General features: G+C 39.6%; 1 protein-coding gene across 1 annotated transcript in view; it reads left to right on the forward strand.

Annotated features, from left to right (window-relative positions):
• The first annotated feature begins 7,718 nt into the window (after nt 1-7,718).
• LOC121387081 (folylpolyglutamate synthase, mitochondrial-like) overlaps nt 7,719-24,327 on the forward strand; it is a 37,272-nt gene continuing 20,663 nt past the window's right edge. The window contains exons 1-4 of the mRNA XM_041518103.1: nt 7,719-7,846; nt 20,939-21,132; nt 21,961-22,074; nt 23,591-23,709. Coding sequence (XP_041374037.1) covers nt 21,079-21,132; nt 21,961-22,074; nt 23,591-23,709 — 287 coding nt within the window. The 5' untranslated portion in view covers nt 7,719-7,846; nt 20,939-21,078. The remainder of the gene's footprint in view (nt 7,847-20,938; nt 21,133-21,960; nt 22,075-23,590; nt 23,710-24,327) is intronic.

A 24,327-nucleotide genomic window follows, 5' to 3' on the forward strand; every position in this document is an offset into this window, starting at 1 on the left:
TGACCAAAACCAAACATAGGGTTTGACACCAAAAACACATTCCTAGCTGGAACAGCCACCGAGTTATGAATGTTAAATTCTGAAACATACGCCATCAGTCACGGCGGGGCGTAGCTCAGTGGTACAGCGCTCGCTTGATGCGCGGTCGGTCTGGGATCGATCCCCGTCGGTGGGCCAATTGATGTATTTTGTCGTTCTAGCCAGTGCACCACGACTGGTATATCAAAGGCCGTGGTATGTGTTATCCTGTCTGTAGGATGGTGTGTATTAAAAATCCCTTGCTGCTAATCGAAATGAGTAGCCTATGAAGTGGCGACGGCGGGTTTCCTTTCTCAATGTCTGTGTGGTCCTTAACCATATGCCTAACGCCATATAACCGTAAATAAAAGGTGTTGAGTGCGTCGTTAAATAAAACATTTCCTTCCTACCATATGCACGCCATCATTTTTTTCGCACGCATTTTAAACGCTGTCATCAAGTGGTGTCATGCTTACAACACCCCAATGATCATTTCTAGCCATGAGGTCAAATGTTACCTTTCCGAGACCACCTACTCAAAGACTAAACCTCTGTTATGGCTCGGTTTGTGGCACTATCACAGGCCCGTAGCCAGGATTTTGAGGGGGGGGGGGGGGGGGTCTTTTAGGCTTATGTTGAGGTACGAAGTGCCTCACACGAGGGCACAAAGCGCCTCACACGAGGGCACAAAGCGCCTCACACGAGGGCACGAAGCGCCCGAGCTGCTTAGGGGGGTCCGGAGCCATATTGAAAAAGACGTCACCGGTAGGGGGAGTCGACTGACCCCCCCCCCACCCCCAACCCCCCATTGGCTATGGACCTGTATCAATATTTGTTTTTTTCTTTCCCAGAGGACGAGTCCACAAGGTTCTCTTGTTTACCCTGAGTGGGTGTAGGAATATCGCTAGTATGTTTTCCATCCTGAAGGTAAGTGGTCATGCTTTCAACATTTCTGTTTCATTTCATTTTGACATATTTTTTGTGTTTATATCCAATTAAGATTCAAGCACGCTCTCCTGGACACATACGTCAGCTGTCTGGGCTGTCTGTCCAGGACAGTGGGTTAGTTTTTAGTTGTTAGTGGTTATTTCAGAGGGGAAAATAAGGTGTAGTGGTCATATACCTACTCATCGAGTCGTTAAAACTCGCTCTGGGTGAGAGCCGGTACCGGGCTGCGAACCCAGTCCATACCAGCTCTTTGACCGATGGCTTAAACACGACATCACCGAGGCCGGTCGCTTTCAACAAATAAAGTGGCGGGACGTAGCCCAGTGGTATAGCGCTCGCATGATGAGCGGTCTAGGATCGATCCCCGTCAGCGGGCACATTGGGCGATTTCTCGTTCCATCTAGTGCACCACGACTGGTATATCAAAGGCCGTGGTATGTGTTTCCCTGTCTGTGGGATGGTGCATATAAAAGATCCCTGTCTACTAAATTCTACCAGCACAGTGACACCACACCTGAACTAACCCTTCATCTCCCCCCCCCCCCCCCCCCCATCTTTCACTGGACGAGAAATTAGCGAATTAAAACTATGCATTCACATCACCAACCAATCAGTGATAAAAGCAGACGTACACCCATCTAACAGTTCCCTGTGAAGGACAGAACTTTCTGGCGAAGTCAGATGTTGTGCCAACGACATGCGAGCTTGAACACTTATCTGATGGAAGCATGCCAAAAATTACGCACACCCATCTCACAGTTCATTAACCACCAACTACTAACTTACTGTTCATGACAGATAGCCCAGATAGCTGATGTGAATGCCCAGGACAGCGTGCTTGAACCATAAATTGGATATAGGCACGAAAATAAGTTGTTGTCTTTTTGGTGTGGGGCGGGACGTAGCCTACTCATATTTCTGGCTTTAGCTAGTGTACCACGACTGGTATATCAAAGGTCGTGGTGCCATCTTGTCTGTGGGATGGTGCATATACGTTCCTACAGTACTATTTGAAAACATGTAGCGAGTATCCACTCTTAAAGACAATGTCAAAAATACCAAATGTTTGACATCCAATAGCCGATGATTAATAAATCAATCTTCTCTAGTGGTGTCGTTAACCAGTACAAACGTCTTTTGTTTTCTTGTTTTGTTTTTTCTTTTTTTTTAGGCAAAGGGGTTTGAAATTTAAGTACAATTATAATTGATTTTCGTTTGTCTATTGTAGGTAATCAGTTTTGATGAAGTTGTGTTCTGTCCCGGTGTGGATTTATACGAGTTACATGAGAAATCGTCAGGTAAGTAGTATTATGCTATAATATACATGAAGTTGTGTTCTGTCCCGGTGTGGATTTATACGAGTTACATGATAAATCATCAGGTAAGTATTATTATACTATAATATATATGAAGTTGTGTTCTGTCCCGGTGTAGATTTATACGAGTTGCATGAGAAATCGTCAGGTAAGTAGTATTATGCTATAATATAGATGAAGTTGTGTTCTGTCCCGGTGTGGATTTATACGAGTTACATGCAAAATCACCTGCTAAGTAGTATTATACAATAATATATATGAAGTTCTGTTCTCTCCCGGTGTAGAATTATACGAGTTAATTGCGAAATCACCTGAAGTAGTATTATACAATAATATATAGCAATATTATTCCTGTTGACTAAATGTATGGGCGGGACGTAGACCAGTGATAAGCGCCACCAGAGCACATTGATTAATTAATCATCGGCTATTGGATGTCAAACATATGGCATTTCGGAGGAAACTCACTTCATCTCCCCCCCCCCCCCCCCCCCCCCCCCCCCCCCATTAGCAGCAAGGATTCTTTCATATGCACTTTCCCACATATAGGAAAGCACATAACACGGCCTTTGACCAGTTGTGGTGCTCTGGTTGGAACGAGAAGAAACCCATTCTTAAATGTATCCACTGAGGTGGTTCGATCCTGGTAGACAAGCATCTCAGGCACACGCTGAACCGACTGATTTAAATCCCGTCCCCCCTCCCCCCCCCCCCTCTTGTTTGGTAAGGGCTGGGGCTAAAACACAATGTAGTTGCTGTATTATTAATTTGTGGAATGATGCTTTTATATTTTTTTTATTGAAAATTAGAAGTAGTTTTATTCGATAGTTTTGGGGTTGTTGTTTTTTTGTGTATCCCAAACATTATTTTTTGTTCATCAAAATACGTTGACCAGTTGTGGTGCTCTGGTTCGAAGGAGAAAAAAACCCAATCAGTTGAATGTATCCACCGACGTGGTTCGATCCTGCTACGCAAGGATCTCAGGCGAACACTAGACAGATTAATATTGATCTAAATCCTTCCCTTTTACATATTACTTACAACTTAGATGATCAATTGTGACAAACTCAATGATTTCATGGTATTCATGGGGATGTTGGTGATGCTATTGAATTTTGAAAATGTCCCTTACGGTTGAGTCCAAAGATAAACTAATATGAGCAATTTCGTGAGGTAATTTTGGCGCATTATTTGGAATGGTTCGTCGAGAAATAATTTCGAGCTATTTGAGTGATTTGACTTTGTTGGACGAATTGTAGCTCTAGTATTTCCTGTATCTCAAATCTATTTTATGATAAACGGACAAGGTACGTACCTGTATCTAGGGTTAGTGGCTGCAAATTACTTGGTGCGTCTTTAACCTAACATTCTGTTCTTTTTCATTTCACCGGCCTCGGTAGCGTAGTGGTTAAGCCATCGGACATAAGGCTGGTAGGTACTGGGTTCGCAGCGTGGTACCGGCTCCCACCCGGAGCGAGTTTCAACGACTCAGTGGGTAGGTGTAAGACCACTACACTCACTTCTCTCTCACCAACCACTAACAACTAATCACCAACTCCTTGTTCAGATAGCCGAAATGTGTCCCCAGGACAGCGTATTTGAACCTTAATTGAATATAAGCACGAAAATAAGTTTGTGTATTTCTATCAGTTAACCCTCTGTCCTGGACAGACAGCCCAGATAGTCGAGCTGTGTGCCCAGGACAGCGTTCTTTTACCTTATTATAAGCACGAACATAAGTTGATTTGAAATCTGTTGTTTCCTTGCAGGTCAAAACAACGAAATATTAGTGAACGCCTGTGAAGACATCAAGATGACGTGGAACAGTCTATTTGGAGACTGCCCAAAAGATGACTGCGTCATTAATGGTGATTGTCCTTCTACACTGACCAGTGTCCTGCAGACCTGTCCTATCACTGGCAGAAGCATGACGTCACATCACACAACGAAGGCGCCGTCACCTCACTGTGATGTTAATAAATCCAGTTCGGGAATGAATACTGAAAACGTCACCAGTGACGGTATCTGTCCGTCCTATGCGTTCCCTAGCCATCTGCAAGCTTTGTATTGGGCGACTCAAGGTCGTGAGTCCAAACTGAGTCCTGACGCAAACTCAGACCTGTACAACGTCCCCGAGAGACCCAAAGATGCAGATCACATTCAAGTCCTCGTCACGGGAAGTCTGCGTCTGGTGGGAGTAGTTCTCGGTGTGTTGTCAAACGATGAGTCAAACTGAACAGTGGTCGATATAGACGGGATCTATTTGGTCCATCCCTTATTTTTGTTTGAAGTAATTAATTTTACCTTTGTATAGGATAATGAAAGAAAGAAATGTTTTATTTAACGACGCACTCAACACATTTTATTTACGGTTATATGGCGTCAGACATATGGATAGGACCACACAGATTTTGAGAGGAAACCCGCTTTTCCGATTAGCAGCAAGGGATCTTTTATTTGCGCTTCCCACAGGCAGGATAGCACAAACCATGGCCTTTGTTGAACCAGTTATCGATCACTGGTCGGTGCAAGTGGTTTACACCTACCCATTGAGCCTTGCGGAGCACTCACTCAGGGTTTGGAGTCGGTATCTGGATTAAAAATCCCATGCCTCGACTGAGATCCGAACCCAGTACCTGCCAGCTTGTAGACCGATGGCCTAAGCACGACGCCAGAACACGAGCAGAACAGAAAAGACCAGGGCCCGTGCTTATAAAACTTAAAGTCTAGACTTTAATAAAGTCAACAATTTAACGTAATGCTATTTGAATGGCGTTGCCATGACGTTAAAGTCTGTACTTGATTAAAGTCTGGGCGGGACGTAGCCCAGTGGTGAAGCGTTCGCTTGATGCGCGGTCGGTTTGGGATCGATCCCTGTCAGTGGGCCCATTGGGCTATTTTTCGTTCCAGCCAGTACACCACGACTGGTATATCAAAGGCCGTGGTATGTGTTATCCTGTCTGTGAGATGGTGCATATAAAAGATCCCTTGCTGCTAATCGAAAAGAGTAGCCCATGAAGTGGCGACAGCGGGATTCCTCTCTATATATCTGTGTGGTTCTTAACCATATGTCCGACGCCATATAACCGTAATTAAAATGTGTTGAGCGCGTCGTTAACTAAAGCATTTCCTTCCTTATTAAAGTCTATGGTTTAAGGTTTACAAGCACGAGGCCTTATCTTTATTTCGCCACCATCCGGTAGCATCAGAGGATTGTATACATAAAACATTATGTCCGATAGCTTAACCACGACAACACCGAAGCCGGTATTTGGTATCATGTTTATGTCCCGAGTGAAATAATTTTCAGTTGTCACGAGTTTTAGCGAGTGGCAATGAAATTTATTTCACGAGGGACATAAACATGATACGAAATGGTAGCGAGTTTAATATCCTATTTATTACCTGTCGTGTCATGTCATATCATAGGGTTTTATGTGCACGTTCAGAACAAGAGGTTGTAGCGCACGCCTGTCCTGGGCGCAGGTTCCGGCCACGGCCGGCTCCTCCTTTCAGAACAGGAAAAGGGTTAGGGTTTTGCAACAGTTATAATTTTATATATCCTCCATCACAACTAATGGCCATGATTGGCACATCAAGTGTTGTGGTGTGTACTATCAGGAGGTGCATTTAAATTACCCCTTACTGTAACTTATGGCTAGTGGTGTTGTTGATTTTTTTTTTTGCATTTGTTACTAGCCCTGTATTAAAAAAACCCACTAGCCCCGGGCGTCGGGCTAGCGGATTTGTCGAACTCTGTAAGGCGTACTGTTAGGAGTAGCCTCTAGTTCGATGGCGAATTTATTTCTGTTTTTCTCTATCGACCAAATGCATTGATTCGGGATATACATCGTCTTGCTCTATGTAACAGTTACACCAATACGCCAAAAGAGAAATATTTTTCAGTACCACCCAGAGGCGGATCTAGGGGGTGGCAGGGACCCGCCCCCCCTAAATTTTGCAACAGTTATAATTTTATTAAATATTAATTTAATTTTTTTTACGACCCCCCCACCACACACACCTCCAAACCTCTCCCAAAGTTCCCTTGGCATTCCGCGTCATGTCATTGCCCCCCCCCCCCCCCCCCCCCCCCCGTCCCGAAATCGGATATTGGATGTAATTTTGACTCGTAGTCATCAGGGGAAACCCGGTACATTTCCAACCATTGCACCACAACTGGACAAAGGCCGTGGTATGTGCTTTTCTGTCAGTGGGAAAGTGCATTATAAAAGATCCCTTGCTGCATTAGGAAAAAAAATGTGGATTTACTGTAATGGCTATGAGTTAGAATTACCAAATGTTTGACATCCAATAGCCGATGATTAATTGATCGAGGTGCTCTAGTGCTGTCCTTAAACAAAACAAGCCCCTGCACGTGCTGTAACCTCACAGTGGTGCAGGGGTGTAACATTCTCTTTGAGAATGGCCAATACAGCACAAATTGAAATTATGAGTAAAAGTCAGTATCTGTCTGTGATGTTTGTATTTTTGCACAGTTCTTTACACTGTTTTTGTTTAATTCTTGATTTTTTGTATTGATGTTGATCACCACCTTTTTTGTTTGCATTACCATAGTTTGACACTCAACAGCCGATGTATTTTTCGTACTGGGGTGTCGTTAAACATTAATTAATTCATTCATTCATTCATTAAACAAGTTCGTCTGTCAGTGTATCTATAAATAGCAAGTACGTTTGCATCGTTTAGTGTTGTTTAAAAAACATATTTTCCGGGGTTTTATGACTCGAAACCCCTGGCTTGTGTATTAGAAAGAAAAAGATGTTGGGATAATGTTCAGAATCGTTTATCTTCGTTTTCCCCCATCCCAACTAGTGGCCATGATTAGTACATCAAGTGTTGTGGTGTGTACTACAGCTGGTGGTGTTTCTTTTAAAGCCACTAGCCCATCGTGCTACTAATTTTGCATTTCTCACTAGCCCTGTGTTAAAAAGCACTAGCGTCGGGCTAGTAGATTAAAGGCGTACTGTTTTAATGTTAGGAGCAGCCTCTGGTTCGATGGCGAATTTACTTCTTTTTTTTTCTCTCTATCGACCAAATGCATTGAGCGGGGATACACATCGTCTTGCTCTATGTAACACCAATACGCCAGAAAAGAAATAGTTTTCAATACCACCCAGAGGCGGATTTAGGGGTGGGGGTGGGGTGTGTGGAGGCAGGGGCCCAGTTCCCCCCTAAATTTATTATTTTATCATATATTAACTTTCATTTATTTTTTTACGATCCCCCTCCTCCATTCCTCTCTCAAAGTTCCCTTGGCATTCCGTCTGATGTCATTGTCCCCTTCCCCCCCCCCCCCCGCCCCATTACTGCCTACGCACAAATATCTAACATACAAAACAAGCCTCTGTCGGATACCCGTTATGGTTGCATGAACATATACAAATATACAGAATATAAATTCAGTACTGAATAGCTAGCTATACAAGCCTACAGGCGAGATATAAGACCCCGGTTCGTCATGCGTCACACAATGTCGAACTGTTTGACGTTTGTGTTCGTCTCTGTAATGTGGAGTTGCATCCAAATCAGTACAGTATCAGGTATGATTTTATATTATATATGATATGGAGTGGGTATGCAACTGAGAGATTATTATTCATAGGGGACATTCTAATATCCCGTAACGCTTTTGGAGGTGGGTGGGTGTATGTCCAAACTTTATGTAGCGTTACAGGGTGTGGGTTTGAGAACAGCGCTACATAACTCACTTTTTAAATAACTTTATTGTTTCTTTCTAAATACAATATTAGTGGTTGTATATTAAACGTATTGTTAATCGTCCTTGATTTTGCACCAGGTTAAAAAAAAAAATAATAATAATAATCTGCGGCGGGACGTAGCCCAATGGTCAAGCGCTCGCGGTCGGTTTGGGATCGATCCCCGTCAGTGGGCCCATTGGGCTATTTCTCGCTCCAACTAATGCACCACGACTGGTACATCAAAGGCCGTGGTATGTGCTATCCTGTCTATGAGATGGTGCATATAGAATATTCCTTGCTGCTAATCGAAAAGAGTAGCCCATGAAGTGGCGACAGTAGGTTTTCTCCCTCAATATATGTGTGGTCCTTAACCATATGTCCGACGCCGTATAACCGTATATGAAATGTGTTTAGTTCGTCGTTAAATAAAACAACAACAACAACAACAAAAACTCCAACATTATTTTATGTCATCATATACATGCATTATTTGTTCGTACGCACGGAATTATTTGGACACTGTGTATACAGACACTGTTATTCTAAACCAGAAAACATATATTGTCCTGAGTTTACAACCATTGTAAAATGTTTCCGACCAATAGAGCCTTTGCGATGACGTAATATACAAATTAAATACATTTTCTTATTTAGAATATTAGTGTCTGTATTTACAAGGTGTTTGTTGTTGTTCTAATACTTATAGTAGCCCAAATCGGATTTTACCTCCCAATAATTTTATAAGTAAGAACAAATATATATCACGAATTCAAGTAAAAACTGAGTGCTACAGGGAGACTAACCTAATGAAAAAAAAATTCCGGAATTTTCTTGTATTTTCCTTTTTAAGCGCCGAACGCCCCTTTCAAAACAATAGTTTAAAGCACGCGAAAACGCCATTCTCGAAACAAACATTCAACAGCACCGTGTTAGACATATTTCAAAAATAACAACAACCAAAGAGATACATGACAACAAAAAGAATTGTATTATTTATTGGAATGTTATGTATTCAATAATAAAAGTATAAATCAATCCGCGTAACTGGCAGAATTTCTCTACTTCCTTTTTAGGCATAGGCCTAATTTATGGCTTGTTTAGTGAAACATGCTAAGTATATTCATCAGTGTAAATAAAGTTACTATACCTAGTACAGCAATTAACAGCAATTATGACACGCGCGCGCACACACGCACACACACATACACACACACAGAGAGAGAGAGAGAGAGAGAGAGAGAGAGAGAGAGAGAGAGAGAGAGAGAGAGAGAGAGAGAGAGAGAGAGAGAGAGACCAAACATCAAAAATCATCAACAAAACCCCCCTAAAAGCCCCACTTTATTAGCAAATAGTGTAGTACAGTTTCACTCCCACCTAAAGATTAGTAATAAAGTGACAAACAAACTTCGGACCAATGTTACTTCTATGTAGGTACATTGCCACATTTGCACTATTTCATCAGTGGCATAATTTGGCGAACTAATTTGTGGTTAACTGAATCGGGGACGATACGTCTGGTACCCACATTAAAGGGACATTCCTGAGTTTACTGCATTGTAAAATGTTTCTGACTAACAAAATATCTCTACGATTACATTTTCTTATTAAATATAATTTCTTGTTTAGAATATCAGTGTCTGTATATTCATTGTGTTTCTGGTCATCTTAATATTTGTAAGAAGCTCAAACTGGATTTTGTCTTCCAGTAAATTACTACGTAGGAAAAAAACATATTTTAGGAAATAAATTAAATTTAATCTAGTACAAATATTAGAACGATCAGAAACACGTTTAATATAGCCTACAGCCACTAATATTTTATGCAGAAAAATATACTTGGTATTTAATTGCAATCGTTAAAATGTCTGTTAGTCGATAACATCTCAAAAATTGCAGCAAACTCAGGAATGCCCATTTAAGACTGGTTATCGTTCTGCATTACACTTACATTACTATTAGAGTAGTACTTTTGGGGTGCCAGTGTAAAGAAAATATCACGGCGAAATCTAATAATGGTTTGTAAAAATGTACATTGTTTAAACTTTAACTTACTTGAATAAAACAAGATCGGTAGGTATATTAATGTCATGAATGTGTCACAGATTACTGGTAGCCAAATATTATTTAGTGAAATGTTGCATGTGAAAGCATACGAAAAGAAGAGAATTGTGGATCCGTTTCTTTTGTTTTCGTACGATCGCAACTTTTCTGTTATATATTCAGGTTTTTACCCACCTTGGCGAGGTTGCATGCATCGCCATAGAACCAATGTCTTCCCTGTAGTAATCTTTAAAATGAATACATAAACTACATAACAAGTAAGACAAATTTCATACATGCCTTCAGTTTACACGATTGTCAAAAACATTTTCATTGGTCAGCTGTTGACAAATACAGCCAATAGACAGACGTCTTAGTAATAGCACCAAACTGTAGATAATACAGAGTTCAGGTTGAAATGGAGAATGCATAATGATAAACTCGGTTTAACAAAGTCGGGATTTAAAAATATCGAAAATTAAAAATATATTCAAAAATGGTTGTTTCCAAATTTTTTTTAATAAAAAATAAATAATGATAGCGAATTTGAAAAAAATTCTGGATATTTGGTATTATTTCCGGAATTCCAGATATGGGTTAAAAATTCCGGATTTTTGGAACATTTCGGAAAGATGGTCGCCCTGGTGCGACAAACATTAGTATACGACCGCAAACGCATTCGATATACAGACACAGGTATTCTAAACAATTTTTTTTATTTAGTATGAAATAGTAGTCGTCAACAAGGCTCTGTTATCACAAACATCTTACAATGGCTGCAAACTCAGGACAGTCCCTTTAATATATAATACTAGACGTTATAAAATGTTATTAGTTAAAGGGTTTATCCTGAGTTTGCTGCAATGTAAGATGTTTTAAAGAAATACAGAAAAGCGATATAGTAAACAGTCTTATATTTGCAAATAGGAGACCACGGTGGATTTAGAAAATCCATTTGGGGTGGGGGGAGATGGAGGGAGGCATAAGTAAGGCCAGACCTTTTATATTAGTTGTTCCTCGTATTCTCCAACGTCAAAAAAAACAAAAAACAAACATATATATTTATATAACTGTTGCAAAATTTAGGAGGGGAGGCCTCTGCCCCCACCCTTAGATCCGCCACTGGAGACATATCCAGCTCTACCAGTCAGTCCTCGACATGGTTTGGTGAAGTGTTTTGTGAATATTCGAAGAAAAGAAGAAAAGCTTTCATGAATATATCGTACAGACCTTACACTTTGAAAGATGTGAATTAAAAAGAGCCAAGGTTAAGGATTAGCCGACTTCACATAATAGTACTCGGTAATAAAGAACTGAATAGAAAACACTCACAATGAGACAGTAACTCGACCCGACATCTCCATTCAACCCGTTGAAATACCCCAGTCTACCCGCTTGTCAAACAGCACTGGCCTCGGTGGCGCAGTGGTTAAGCCATCGGACTACAGGCTGGTAAGTACAGGGTTCGCAGCACGGTACCGGCTCCAATCCAGGGCGAGTTCATAAGAGCTCAGTGGATAATTGTAAGACCACTACACCCTCTTCTTTCTGACTAATCAACTAACGACTAATCCATAGTCCTGGACAGACAGCCCAGATAGCTGAGGTGTATGCCCAAGACAGCGTGCTTGAACCTTAATTGGATATAAGCACGAAAATAAGATGAAATGGATGTCAAACATCCTAGTTGCAGGTGCATTACAAAATGCTGACATACTTGAAAAGTGTAACACCTCGGTGGATCCATTCAACTGATTAGGTTTTTTCCTCGTTCCAACCAGTGCACAACAACTGGTCAAAGGCCGTGGTATGTGCTTTCCTATCTGTGGTAAAGTGCATAGAAAAGATCCCTTGCTGCATTAGAAAAGTGTAGTAGGTTTCCTCTGATGACTACAAGTCAGAATTAACAAACGCTTGACATCCAATAGCCGATGATTAATTAATCAATGTGCTCTAGTGGTGTCGTTAAAGAAAACACATCTTACACCTGAAAAAGTATGTGGGTTTTCACAATCTAGGTGTAAAAGTTTGTTTTGTTTACCGACACCACTAGAGCACATTGAATTACTAATCATCGGTTATTGGATGTCAAACAGGTAATTTTGACATATAGTTTTAGAGAGGAATCCGACAGACAGGATAGCACATACCACGGCCTTTAATATATCAGTCGTAGTGCAGTGGCTGGAACGAGAAGTACCGACGGGGATCGATCACAAACCGACCGCGCATCAAGCGAGCGCTTTATCATTGGGCTACATCCCGCCCCATCTAGACGCAATGCGCTTGCCTGATACGCGGTCAGTCTAGGATCTATCCTCGTCGGTGGGCACATTGGCCTATATGTCGTTCCAGCCAGTGTATCACGACTGGTATATCAAAGGCCGTCTCTGGGAATAAAAAATCCATTCCGACTGATAGAAAAAATGTGGTGAGTTTCCGCTCTAAGACTATATGTCAGGTCTACCAAATGCTTAACCTCCAGTAGCCGATAATTAATAAATAAATGTTCTCTAGTGGTGTCATTAAACAAATATTAAAAAAGTTTTGTTCGCAATTATGATGTGTTTCATTCGGCATCAGGTATGGGGTTTTTATTATAGGAATAATGACATCCAGAGTACATTGTAGAAACAAAAACGAATTCATCGAACTATTAATCGGAACGAAAAAAAAGAAAGAAAAAAAAAAACCGCTTTCAAGGACCCTATTTATGCACAATACAAAGTCGAATGGGCATTTGACAAAATAGCGATTGCTTCTATAAATCTCTGTCTAGTGCCTCGTCAAAAAGAGGACTGCCACTCTCAGATCAGTTTACTAAATAAAAACTCGTTCAGTGGAATAAATATAAATGTGGTGACCAGCACCCATGAATCATTGTCGAAATAGTGCCTTTAAGAGGAAAGGGGTTAACAAATAGGTTCCTAGTTCATCGGCCAAGTTGATAGAGCACTGGGTGTGGTTCTTCTCAGAAAGAGCATGATCTAGCTCAGTTGGTAGAACGCTCGCCTGCAGTGGTTGACTCATGGGATCGAAGCCTATCGGCGGACCCATTGGTTTTTTTTGTTTCTGTCACAACCAAGACGAACGTGCGTTTGTAGAAATATGGGGGAAAATACATTTTGAGGTATTGCAAACGCCTGGATGACCAGAACCACTTCAGGTGTACGAAAATTAATATTCTAAATGATAAAATGTAAGTACTTCTAATTTAAATTATCAACAACAACAACAACAACAACAACAACAACAGCAAGAAAAAACAAAAACAAACCCAGCTGTATTACAGTAATAGTGAAAAATACGTCGTAGTATAGTACCAAATCAAATCCCATAGACGACAACAGTAACATATGTGGCTAAAACTCCTACCTGCAACGTATCAATCGACATAAACGCCATGGATATAAATACTACCACTCCTCACCCTTAAAGTGAATCAGAAAAAATTGGGGTTCAAGCTGCTCATTTCTGAGATAACGGGTAGCGTCTATGACTACCCTAGTTCCGCACAAAATTTTAGTACTTTTTTTAAAGGTACCCCATACATGTTTCAAGTACAAGGCTACTTGACACAGTGGTGCTAGATGAAATAAAATTGTATACATATTTAGCCCAGATGAAACTAATTTGTTTTACAACCAACACACTCACATTTGTAACCAATCACAGGACTTGTGGTGTTCACTTCTCTATCAAACGTTCGGTGCACCTCGAACTTTGACCCAGCCGGAAGTTATTTGGTTTAGTACTACCTTTAAAAACTACGGTATGTCACTTTAAGTGGTGACAAATATTTACAGGTTTTACAGCTTCTTCAGAAACGGCGGAGCAGGGGGGGGGGGGGGGGGTGTGTGTGGAGTGGGGGGCGTGGGGGAGACTGAATTCTGAATCAAACCTATTATTGGTAGTAAATCATAAGGAATACTTGCAGAATGCACGCATTGCATTTCAGGACATCTAGTTTTCAAACCTTTACGGGAGAGCATGCCCCCGTCAACTCTAGAAACTTTGCTTTGCTTCCTCGATCTCAGTTAGCCTCCTCCCCCTCCCCACTAATGTCTACTTGTTTCTGCCGTGCTTTTTCTTGCTTATGTTACCAAGTTCCTCAGCGGACCCATTGTCTGGTTATTTTTTCCCGTCCTAACCAGTGTCACACAATTTGTATTTCAAACGCCGTCGTATGTGCTGTTCTGTCTGTGCGAAAGTGCATGTTTGAAAGATCCCTTGCTACTAATGGAAACATGTAGCGGGTTTTCTTTAAGACTATATATCAGAATTACCAAACGTTTGACATCCAATAGCCGATGATTAATACATCAATGTACTTTACCGGTGTCGTGAAAGAAAAGAAACTTGTTTTTAAATTACCAAGCCTGACAAAATCCAATATGACTCCGGTAGTTATATTTTGGAATATACAGTTTCATATCATTTGAGTCAGCATGTGGAAATAAATGCTTTTCAAATATTAAAACTAAATACTTTAAAACCAAGATGGCCGCCATCTCTAAATATTTTTATTTTATTTTTTTGAACGACTAATTTTGAACACCTATCAGCGCTTCATGATCACGCCTTCCTGGTGTTTATAGATGGTCGGAATGTCAGAAATGGGGCCAAGCCAATAGAAAATAAAAAGTTTTCCGAAAGATATGTTTTTCTTACAGACCCGTTGGTGAGAACACCATGCGTTATTTTTGATAACACATGGTTGTTAACACATGCACGTGTGCTAACAATTTCAAGACATAGGACTGGATGCTCCTAGGTGATGACCACTGCCATACATCCAAAGAAAAATTACACGATGGAAATCGATTACATTGTGGCGTATAGTTAACCTGACAATCATGGGTTTGTGACGCGTAAGTTAGCTACAAGTGCAAGGCTGTAAATAACTTTTAGTCAGAAAAGATTTTAAAATTTGCTTAAAACCTGGTTTGTGAGGATATGTAAGGAATAGAATAATACATTCGTGTATTATTCTCTATTTATTACATACCTGCGAGAGATAACGGAGTTTAAGAACAAAATCGCATTGTGAGATCCCGTTTTCCTTAACAAAGCTAGGATATAAACGCTAACGTGATTGGCCAACAGCCATTGAGGGAGAATGGGGCCAACACAATGTGACGTAAGATTTCATATATTTAAGAATTGACCGCAATTATTTTTTGGTTCATGCAAGTATGAACCGAAAAAACGATGTGCACATTGTATGAGCTAGCGTAGAGGGTCATACAAAAGTGTGCATATCGTTTTTTCGGTTCATACTTGAATGAACCAAAAAATAATTGCGGTCAATTCTTATAATTAAATTTATATGCATACTTTAACAATACATAACTGAATTTTTTTTTTTTTAGGTTTAAACGTGCATTGTCTGGAATATTTTTATTATTTAAGCATTTAGAACAGAAAATGCCATTACGTTTGGTGCATATAAGACGCTGCACTCCGAATTGGTTTCACTACACTGGCTTTTCTAAGTTAAAAATAAACCCACTATTTTGAAAGTGGGACACTTTTGCCGGGCTCCCTCTGGGCTAAAAATAGTACGGTTCGGCTATTGTTGCATTACAAAAACCGAGCGGATTCTAGCAGCCAATTCCTAGCAGCCAATTACGCTAGCAGCCAATTTCAAGACCCTCATGGCGACGATCTAAACACCGGACTCACACGCATTTCGATTGTTACCTGTATTTCACACACTTTTAAACAAACTTTTATGCTAATTTTTATTATTCACTACAACTTAAGAATTTTAGAGTTTTAAAGAGTATCTTTATATAATAACAACACAAAAACAAAATAACAACCAAGACTCATTTTCACAGTCTTATTGTTACTAATATCCGTATAAATACAACTTAACCGTTTTATTAAGCACTTTTATAATATCTGAAGTATCACTTTAAAAATCAGTCTGTACTACGGTAATGTAGGATGTCCAACTAGTTTCGTATAGCCCACATCACAACACATTATAAAAGGCGTATGAGTGCGGTGTTCAGAACGTCGCCATGCGTGTCTGCTGAAATTGGCTGCTAGCGTAATTGGCTGCTAGGAAGTGGCTGCTAGAATCCGCTCGGTATTACAAAATGGCGAGAATTGTTCTAACTGGCTAGTAAGCATTTGACGATATGCGTTAATGACGACAACTCGCGAGTGAATTAAAAGTGCAGTTATGCTTGTATTTGAACTTAGAACTTGATTATATACGATTGAAACCAGACATTGCAGCTTTAAATACGCCTGTAGTATTGTTTGTGTAAACTTCATTGATACTTATGTCGCGTAAGAATGCGAACGTTCATTCACTATAATTTGAATCAGGTGATTTTTTTGTAAATGACGTCATTTCCTCTAGCTGCTGTGCATTTTTACGGATCGTTTAGTTATATTAAAAGGAATTGTCCTATTCGTGTTTAGTTTATATTTTATGAAAGTGAATGAAGGGAACGTGTCTAACATGTATGCTGTTGGTGGAACCGTTGAATTTTCGCCAACAGCTGTAGAACATCGCGTACAAGTAAGTTACAGAAGTGACGTTTCCTGCATGATTTGCGGCCACTGACCGAGTCTCATGTCATGATTAGCGAAGAGGTTGGGTTTTTTTTTTTTTTTTTTTTTTTTTTAATCAATGCGTATATATCTACATGTCTATTCTGCTATAGCATTTTCCATTAATTTATCGTATACATTTTTTGTAGCTTTCACGTGTTTTCTTCAAAATATCTAAATATGATTGCCAGAATAATCCGGCTTGATGTATGGGGGGGGGGGGGGGGGGGGGGGGGTAGTAGGCGTGACTTAAATTTGTTCGGTTCATCGAGATATGAACAAAAAAAAGTAAGCACCTCTGGACCAATCAGATTGCCGTAAAGTGTATAGACGTAAAGAAAATTTAATTATTTTTTATTGAAAGCAGTTTTGAGTTCAGCCAGACCGAGCAGAAAAACGTCCGCCAAACTGGTTTAAGCGCTTCATGTTAAAAAGAGTGACCACTTCGGAAACCAGTCAAAATAGTTCGCAAACGTAAAGGAAAAACGGCTGGCTGAACTGAGGGCTGATTTTACTCTCAGTAGGCCTAATAGGAAGTAGTTTTAAAACCGCCGTCGAATGAACTATTTATGAAATCCAAATCTGGATCATTAACCTCGATTGTCGGCGGGGCCTATGCTGACACTCGAACACCAGCTGCTCTGAATGTTTACTTTTGTTACTTTTTTTTATGAATTCTAAGCAATAATTATAGGTAGGTAGTAAATAAAATACTACACTCCTTTCAGTTTAATAAAAAAAATTATGAACTCGTACATTAAAAAATGGTATCTAGTTCCTTTCGTTCTCCAGATGCCGTTTTATAATGCTCATAAAAATGGCATTAAACTGAGAGTATTCTCTATGTAGATGGTTTATTATAATAAAAGGTTTAATATATATTTATCTCTGCTAAATAATAAAGAACAGTGCATGTTTACTGCTGATACCGTAAGCTACAACAAGTGCATACCAATGTACATGTTTCAATAATGAAATTTCCGTTATTTTTTTATTACACCCCAGCAAATTCATTACACACCGCAAATGGTCCGGTTTCAGAACTAAAACATACAGGTTTATACATATGTAGTTTCTGGTGGTGCAAAAACTAAATAGAAAAAGGGTCCACTTGGTTCATATTCGAACTCCTAACTCCTCCAGGTCCAGATCACGCTACGCCCCTGAAATGTTCCGTTGTTTTATTAATTAAACTGTTAGAATATCAAATAAGCAACCACAAGATAAACAAATGATGACTGACCACTTTGAAGACAAAATATGTTTTACATATCCAAGATACAGAACCAACTGACATGTGTTTTCTTCTCTTGATTGAAACATACATCTCGTATTTTTCTTTTAAAGAACAAATGGACCAAGCACAAGTTACACAAGTGGCTAGACCTTCTCCATAATACATACATGTTACGACAGTAATATATTTTTGCAATTTAAATATGAACAGAAATAAATATTACCGAAAAAGAGAAAGAAAGAAAAAATAAAGGAAACAGAAAAAAGACGCAATCAAGTTTTCTTTGTTCGATAATTAGACAGCAGGTTTGCTGAAGGAAAACACAAAACACAAACCAGACATTGCAATGATTACGTAATGGCTAAAAAAAAGCAAAAAAAAAGCAATAAAATAAATAAATAGTAATAATTTTAAAACCCCATACTTTATTTACTAATTAAGGGAAATGTTTTCTTCTTTACGAGTACTGTAAAAAGTCAGACCCTATCCAATAATGTAGGGGGGCGAGACGTAGCCCAGTGGTAAAGCGCTCGCTTGATGAGCGGTCGGTTTGGGATCGATCCCCGTCAGTGGGTCCATTAGGCTATTTCTCGCTCCAGCCAGTGCACCACGACTAGTACATCAAAGGCCGGGGTATGTGCTATCCTGTCTATGGGATGGTGCATATAAAATATCCCTTGCTGCTGATCGAAAAGAGTAGCCCATGAAGTGGTGACAGTGGGTTTCCTCTCTCAATATCTGTGTGGTCCTTAACCATATGTCCGACGCCATATAACCGTAAATAAAATGTGTTGAGTGCGTCGTAAATAAACCATTTCCTTCCAATAATGTAATAATATAGTGTATACATTGAATATCATACTTCGGTCTCATGGGACAGTAGAGGGCTCCAATATGTGTTTGCTTCGTACAGGATACTCATGACTTCTTCAATAATTGCTAAAACAATTTGTGTTAACGACGCTACTAGAGCACATTGATTTATTAATCGTTGGCTATTGAATGTCAAACATATGGTAATTCTGACATAATAATCGTAGAGAAGAAACCCTCTACACATTTCCATTTGTAACAAGGAATGTTTTATATGCACCATCCCACAGACAGGGTAGCACATATTACGACAACGGCCTTTCATATACCAGTCGTGATGCACTGGCTGGAACGAGAAATAGCCTATCGATGGGGATCGTTCCCCGACCGAGCGCTCATCAAGCGAACGATTTATCACTGGGCTTCGTCCCGCCCTCGACAATAGATTAGTAGATAGGCCTATATTCATTTCAACTTATTTTCGTGCTTATATCCAACTAAGGTTCAAGCACGCTGTCCTGGGCACACACACCTCAACTATCTGGGCTGTCTGTCAAGAACAGTGGGTTAGTTGATAGTTGGTTAGTGGTTAGTGACGGAAAAGAGGGTGTAGTGGCCTTACACCTACCCACTGAGCCCTTAAGAACTCGCTCGGTATCGGGTTGCGAACCCTGTACCTACCAGCCTGTAGTCCGATGGCTTAAAAGTCTGCGTCATTCAGTAACATGTAACAACACGTAGAGCTTAATTAATGGTGTCTATTCTTAAGGAAATATACCTGATTGAATACACTTTGTAGGGTCTGCGTTTTAATTAAGACGTATAGACACTTAATTAACTAATTAATGGTGTCTATTCTTAAGGAAATATACCTGATTGAATACACGTTGCAGGGGACTGCGTTTTCATTGAGACGTATAGACACTTAATTAACTAATTATTTTTAGGCTTAAGATAATTATTATAATAATTCTAATGTTTGAATTGTTTAAGTTGTAATTTGAATAAATATCTACAGTGTTAAAGAACACTGTGATTTCAAGCTGCTATAACTCATCCTCAATTTTGCTTGGTAAAGGTTAAAGTCTGTGACACGTAACTTAGCTACAAGCGCAACGGCTGTAAATAAATTTTAGTCGAAAAAGATTTGTTTAAAACCTGGTTTTTGAGGATATGTAAGAAATAGAATAATACACCCGTGTCCGTTAAATACCATTTATCTCACAACTCGTTGTTTAAAAACACATCAAACTCGTTTTCGCGCGTTAAATACATTTTAAAACAACTCGTGAGATAAATGGTATCTAACGGCCACTCATGTATTATTCTGTATGTATAACTTCAAACAGAATCCTCTCATAAAAGTGTGCTCACGTTTATTCTCTATACATCTGGGTTGGATTTTCTGATAGTGTAAATTAAATTTCGCTTTCAGCAGGGATGGGGTTTGTCAACCCTCGACATGTCTATCATTCAACCATTTGACACCGGCTTACATCCTCTGAAAGCTCAATAAATGGTTTGTTGGTTTAGTGACACCACTATCGACTATTGGATGTCAAACAGTTGGTAGTTTTGACATGTAGCCTTATAACCCACTACATTTTCCCCATTAGTAGCAAGGGATCTTTTATATGCACCATCCCACAGACAGGATAACACATACCTACGGCCTATGATATAGCAGTCGTGGTGCACTCGCTGGAACGAGAAATAGTCCAATGGGCCTATCGACGGTGATCTACTCCAGACTGACCATGCATCAAGCGAGCGCTTTACCACTGGGCTATGTCCCGCCCGAAAATTCTGCCGTAGAAACATCCTCCTCAGTTGAGATCGAAACTTTTGCAATCTGTGATGGGTCTTTCACTATTTTGCCTGTACTACCTGCAAATGCGCGATCCATCATTTTCTAGTTGTCCTGGGCACACACCTCAGCTATCTGGGCTGTCTGTCCACGACAGTGGGTTAGTTTTTAGTGGTTAGTGGTTAGTGAGAGAGAGAGAGAGAGAGAGAGAGAGAGAGAGAGAGAGAGAGAGAGAGAGAGAGAGAGAGAGAGAGAGAGAGAGAGAGAGAGAGAGAGAGACTGTGTAGTGGTCTTGCACCTACTCGCTCTCGGTTGGAGCCCGTACCGGGCTGCGAACTTAGTACCTACCAGCCTTATGTCCGATGGCTTAACCACGACACCACCTAGGTGGTTCGCGATCCATCGTTTGTGTGTGGGAGACACAATGTATACTCTCGAGTACCATGGATTTGTATCTTTCTTCCAGTGCGACCAAGGATAACACGTCAACGATCAGTTACAGTTCCAAGCTCTATATAAACAGTTGGTTCACATTCCACACCTTCATAGCTCAGCGATCCGTTCGGATATCCGGATATTTTAGTTAGTCATACTAATTCAAGGCTCATGGACTCTGTGGTTGAAGCAGAAAAACCTGGTTCTGGATCATCTTCGTACCAGGTGAGTTGTTTGGACTACGTTTAAGATTAGACTTTTTTTTAACGACATCACTAAAGCACATTGATTAATCAATCATCGGCTAGTAGATGTCAAACATTTGGTAATTCTGACTCGCAGTCATCAAAGGAAACCCGCTAAAAAAAATCTAATTCAGCCAGGGATCTTTTATATGCACTTTGCCACATACAGGAAATTACACACCACGGCCTTTGATCAATTGTGCGTCGGTGGACCCACTGGACAATTTCTTGTTCTAGTCAGTGCACCATGACTGGTATATCAAAGGCCGTGGCATGTGCTATCCTGTCGATAGGATGGTGTATATAAAAGATCCCTTGCTACTAATGGGCAAATGTTGCGGATTTCCTCTCTAAGACTATATGCTAAAATTACTAAATGTTTGACATCCAATAGCCGATGATTAATAAATCAATGTGCTCTAGTGGTATCGTTAAACAAAACAAACTTCTTTTAAAAAATTATTATTGCTCATAAATATAGATTATTATTATTATTAAAAAAAAATTTCAGAGCACGAAAAAGGGAAATTACTGACAAAATAATAATAATAATAATAATTCCTGAGTAAATATTTACAGAGATCACAGTCCAAAATTTTGAAAAGTGATTTGTGCAAATATTGAGCATGGTTTCGATTAATATATCTTAAATGAATATTTAAAAAATGCCAATATTGGTTAGTCTTTGATACTGCACCTACGTCATTAACTGAATTTTAATTTCTGTTTTTTTTTTTTTGTGTGTTTTTTTTTTGGGGGGGGGGGGTTCCGATTTATTTTTCGATGTATTTTTCCACTTTCCTTTCAGGATGCCATGTCTATTGTGAGAAGTCTGAAATCAGATATTGTAACAAGAAATGTAGCAGTTAGACAACACAATATTCCATTCACGACGAAGACGCTGAAATGTTGTGATATAACGGTAAATTATATAGGGCAGTACCAAGGAAACATTTTGGTGGGGAGGGAAGGAACCAAGAAAGGCACATGGGCGATCTCCTGAAAAGGGCACTCAATAAACGTTTAACATTCTTGAAATGAAAATTTTAATTAAATTGTCAAAAAGGAGCACTTAAATGTGTGTTTTTTTGTGGAGTTTTTCATCTTTTTTTTTTTTGGGGGGGGGGGGGGGGGGGGTGAGGGTTCCTTGGTTCCACACCCGTGGATACACCCTTGAATTCAAATACAGTTAAATGTACTAGCTTTAGCGAGTAAGCAGTGTAAAATATGTTCAGCTATAAGAGCTTGTTGCTTAAATTATGAAGCTTGGTACATTCACTAAGTTTCTGGTCATTATTTGCTGGATCATCAAGTTTCAGTAATTCCAAAGAAAATACTCTCACAAGCGTTTACTTCTTTGATTGAGTGATTGATTGAAAATTGCAGTCACTATTATGGTACACTTTCATGTTTGCAATTAGGAGAGGGCCTCGTAAGTTGGATAACTTGTGTCTAATCCTTATATGTATAAATGTATATGTATATGTATATGTATGTATGTATACATATAAAAACAAAAACAAAATGATAAAAGAAAACAAGTGTATATATGTATTTAAAAAACAATTTAAAGAAATAACTATCCTTTTAAATGTTTCAATCTTATCTTCAGAAAGGAACTGCTAAATAACTGCTAAATATGACGTCATACATATTATGACGTTACTGCAGTAGAAGGGGGTTGATTTAATTACGTCATTGTTGCTTTTATCTAACGAAGAGCATTAAGAAGTGGACAAAACTTTCTAATAAAGTACATTTCCTTTGTCTTTCTTTTCATTTCATCATTGGTATCTATGTGATAAAATGGGAAAATGGTGAATTTAATATCTTTTTGTGCCGCCCATGCATTTAAATATATCTTGGGCGTAGCCAGAGTGAATAAAAATGCAGAGGCAAACCCAGACCTATAAAATAAATATCAGTGTGATGGAAATAAACTAATTCTGGGGAAATTCCAGACGAAGCGTCTCGTCTGCGTCATGCTGGCTACGCCATTATATACATACATACATACATACATACATATATATACACACACACACACACACACACACACACAAGCACACGCACACATACACACGCACACGCACACGCGCGCACGCACGCACACACATACATGCACGCACGCACACACGCACACACACACGCACGCACTTCGTACTGGCATTACTATACTGAACGCCATTCAAAACGCACCAACCAATTTGTCAGTATACACTTTTATTGCACACCAGAATGTATCCACTTATAAAAATGGGTTAAATAAATTGTCGTTTTCTCTATTCATATTCTTTCTACAGCTACACATCTGACTGGTGTGTTTCCAGTGGAGTACAATATATATTTGATGTCGTACACTTAAAGGAAGACGATATTTCGCTATTGAAAACGTTCTTCTGTATTAGAATGTTTGTTGTTCGTGTTTGTGTTTCTAGCTGGAAGATATTGATAGGCTGAGAATTATTCACATCACTGGAACAAAGGGGAAGGGATCGACATCGGCATTTTGTGAAAGCATTCTCAGACACAGCGGATACAAGACTGGATTTTTCAGGTATCTGTATGTAGCTAAGTAGTAGAACAATCTCATTATGATAATATCTAGAGTATTCTCAGACACAGCGGATACAAGACTTGATTTTTCAGGTATCTGTATGAAGCTCAGTGGTGGAACAATGTCATTATAATAATATCTAGAGTATTCTCAGACACAGCGGATACAAGACTGGATTTTTCAGGTATCTGTATGTAGCTCAGTGGTAGAACAATCAAAATTTTGATAATATCTAGAGTATTCTCAGAGACAGACATAGCAGGTACTAGACTGGATAGTGCATATAAAAGACCTTTCTGAGGGGCAGATCTAGGAAGAGGGTGTTTACTTTGAATAAATTAGGCTGTCAAACTGTAGCAAGTGGTACAGTACCAGAAAAAAAAAAAAAACTATAGAGACAGAAAACCTACCCAGCACCCTTGAGAATGTTATATTGTACTGTGTGTGAATCCAACAAAACCTACAAAGACACAATACCAAGCACACTTGTGAAAATTGTATTGTACTGTGTGTGAATCCAGCAAAACCTACAAAGACACAATACCAAGCACACTTGTGAAAATTGTATTGTACTGTGTGTGAATCCAGCAAAACCTACAGAGACAGAATACCAAGCAC

This window comes from Gigantopelta aegis, chromosome 13 (assembly GCF_016097555.1).
Source record: "Gigantopelta aegis isolate Gae_Host chromosome 13, Gae_host_genome, whole genome shotgun sequence".
NCBI lineage: Eukaryota > Metazoa > Mollusca > Gastropoda > Neomphalida > Peltospiridae > Gigantopelta > Gigantopelta aegis.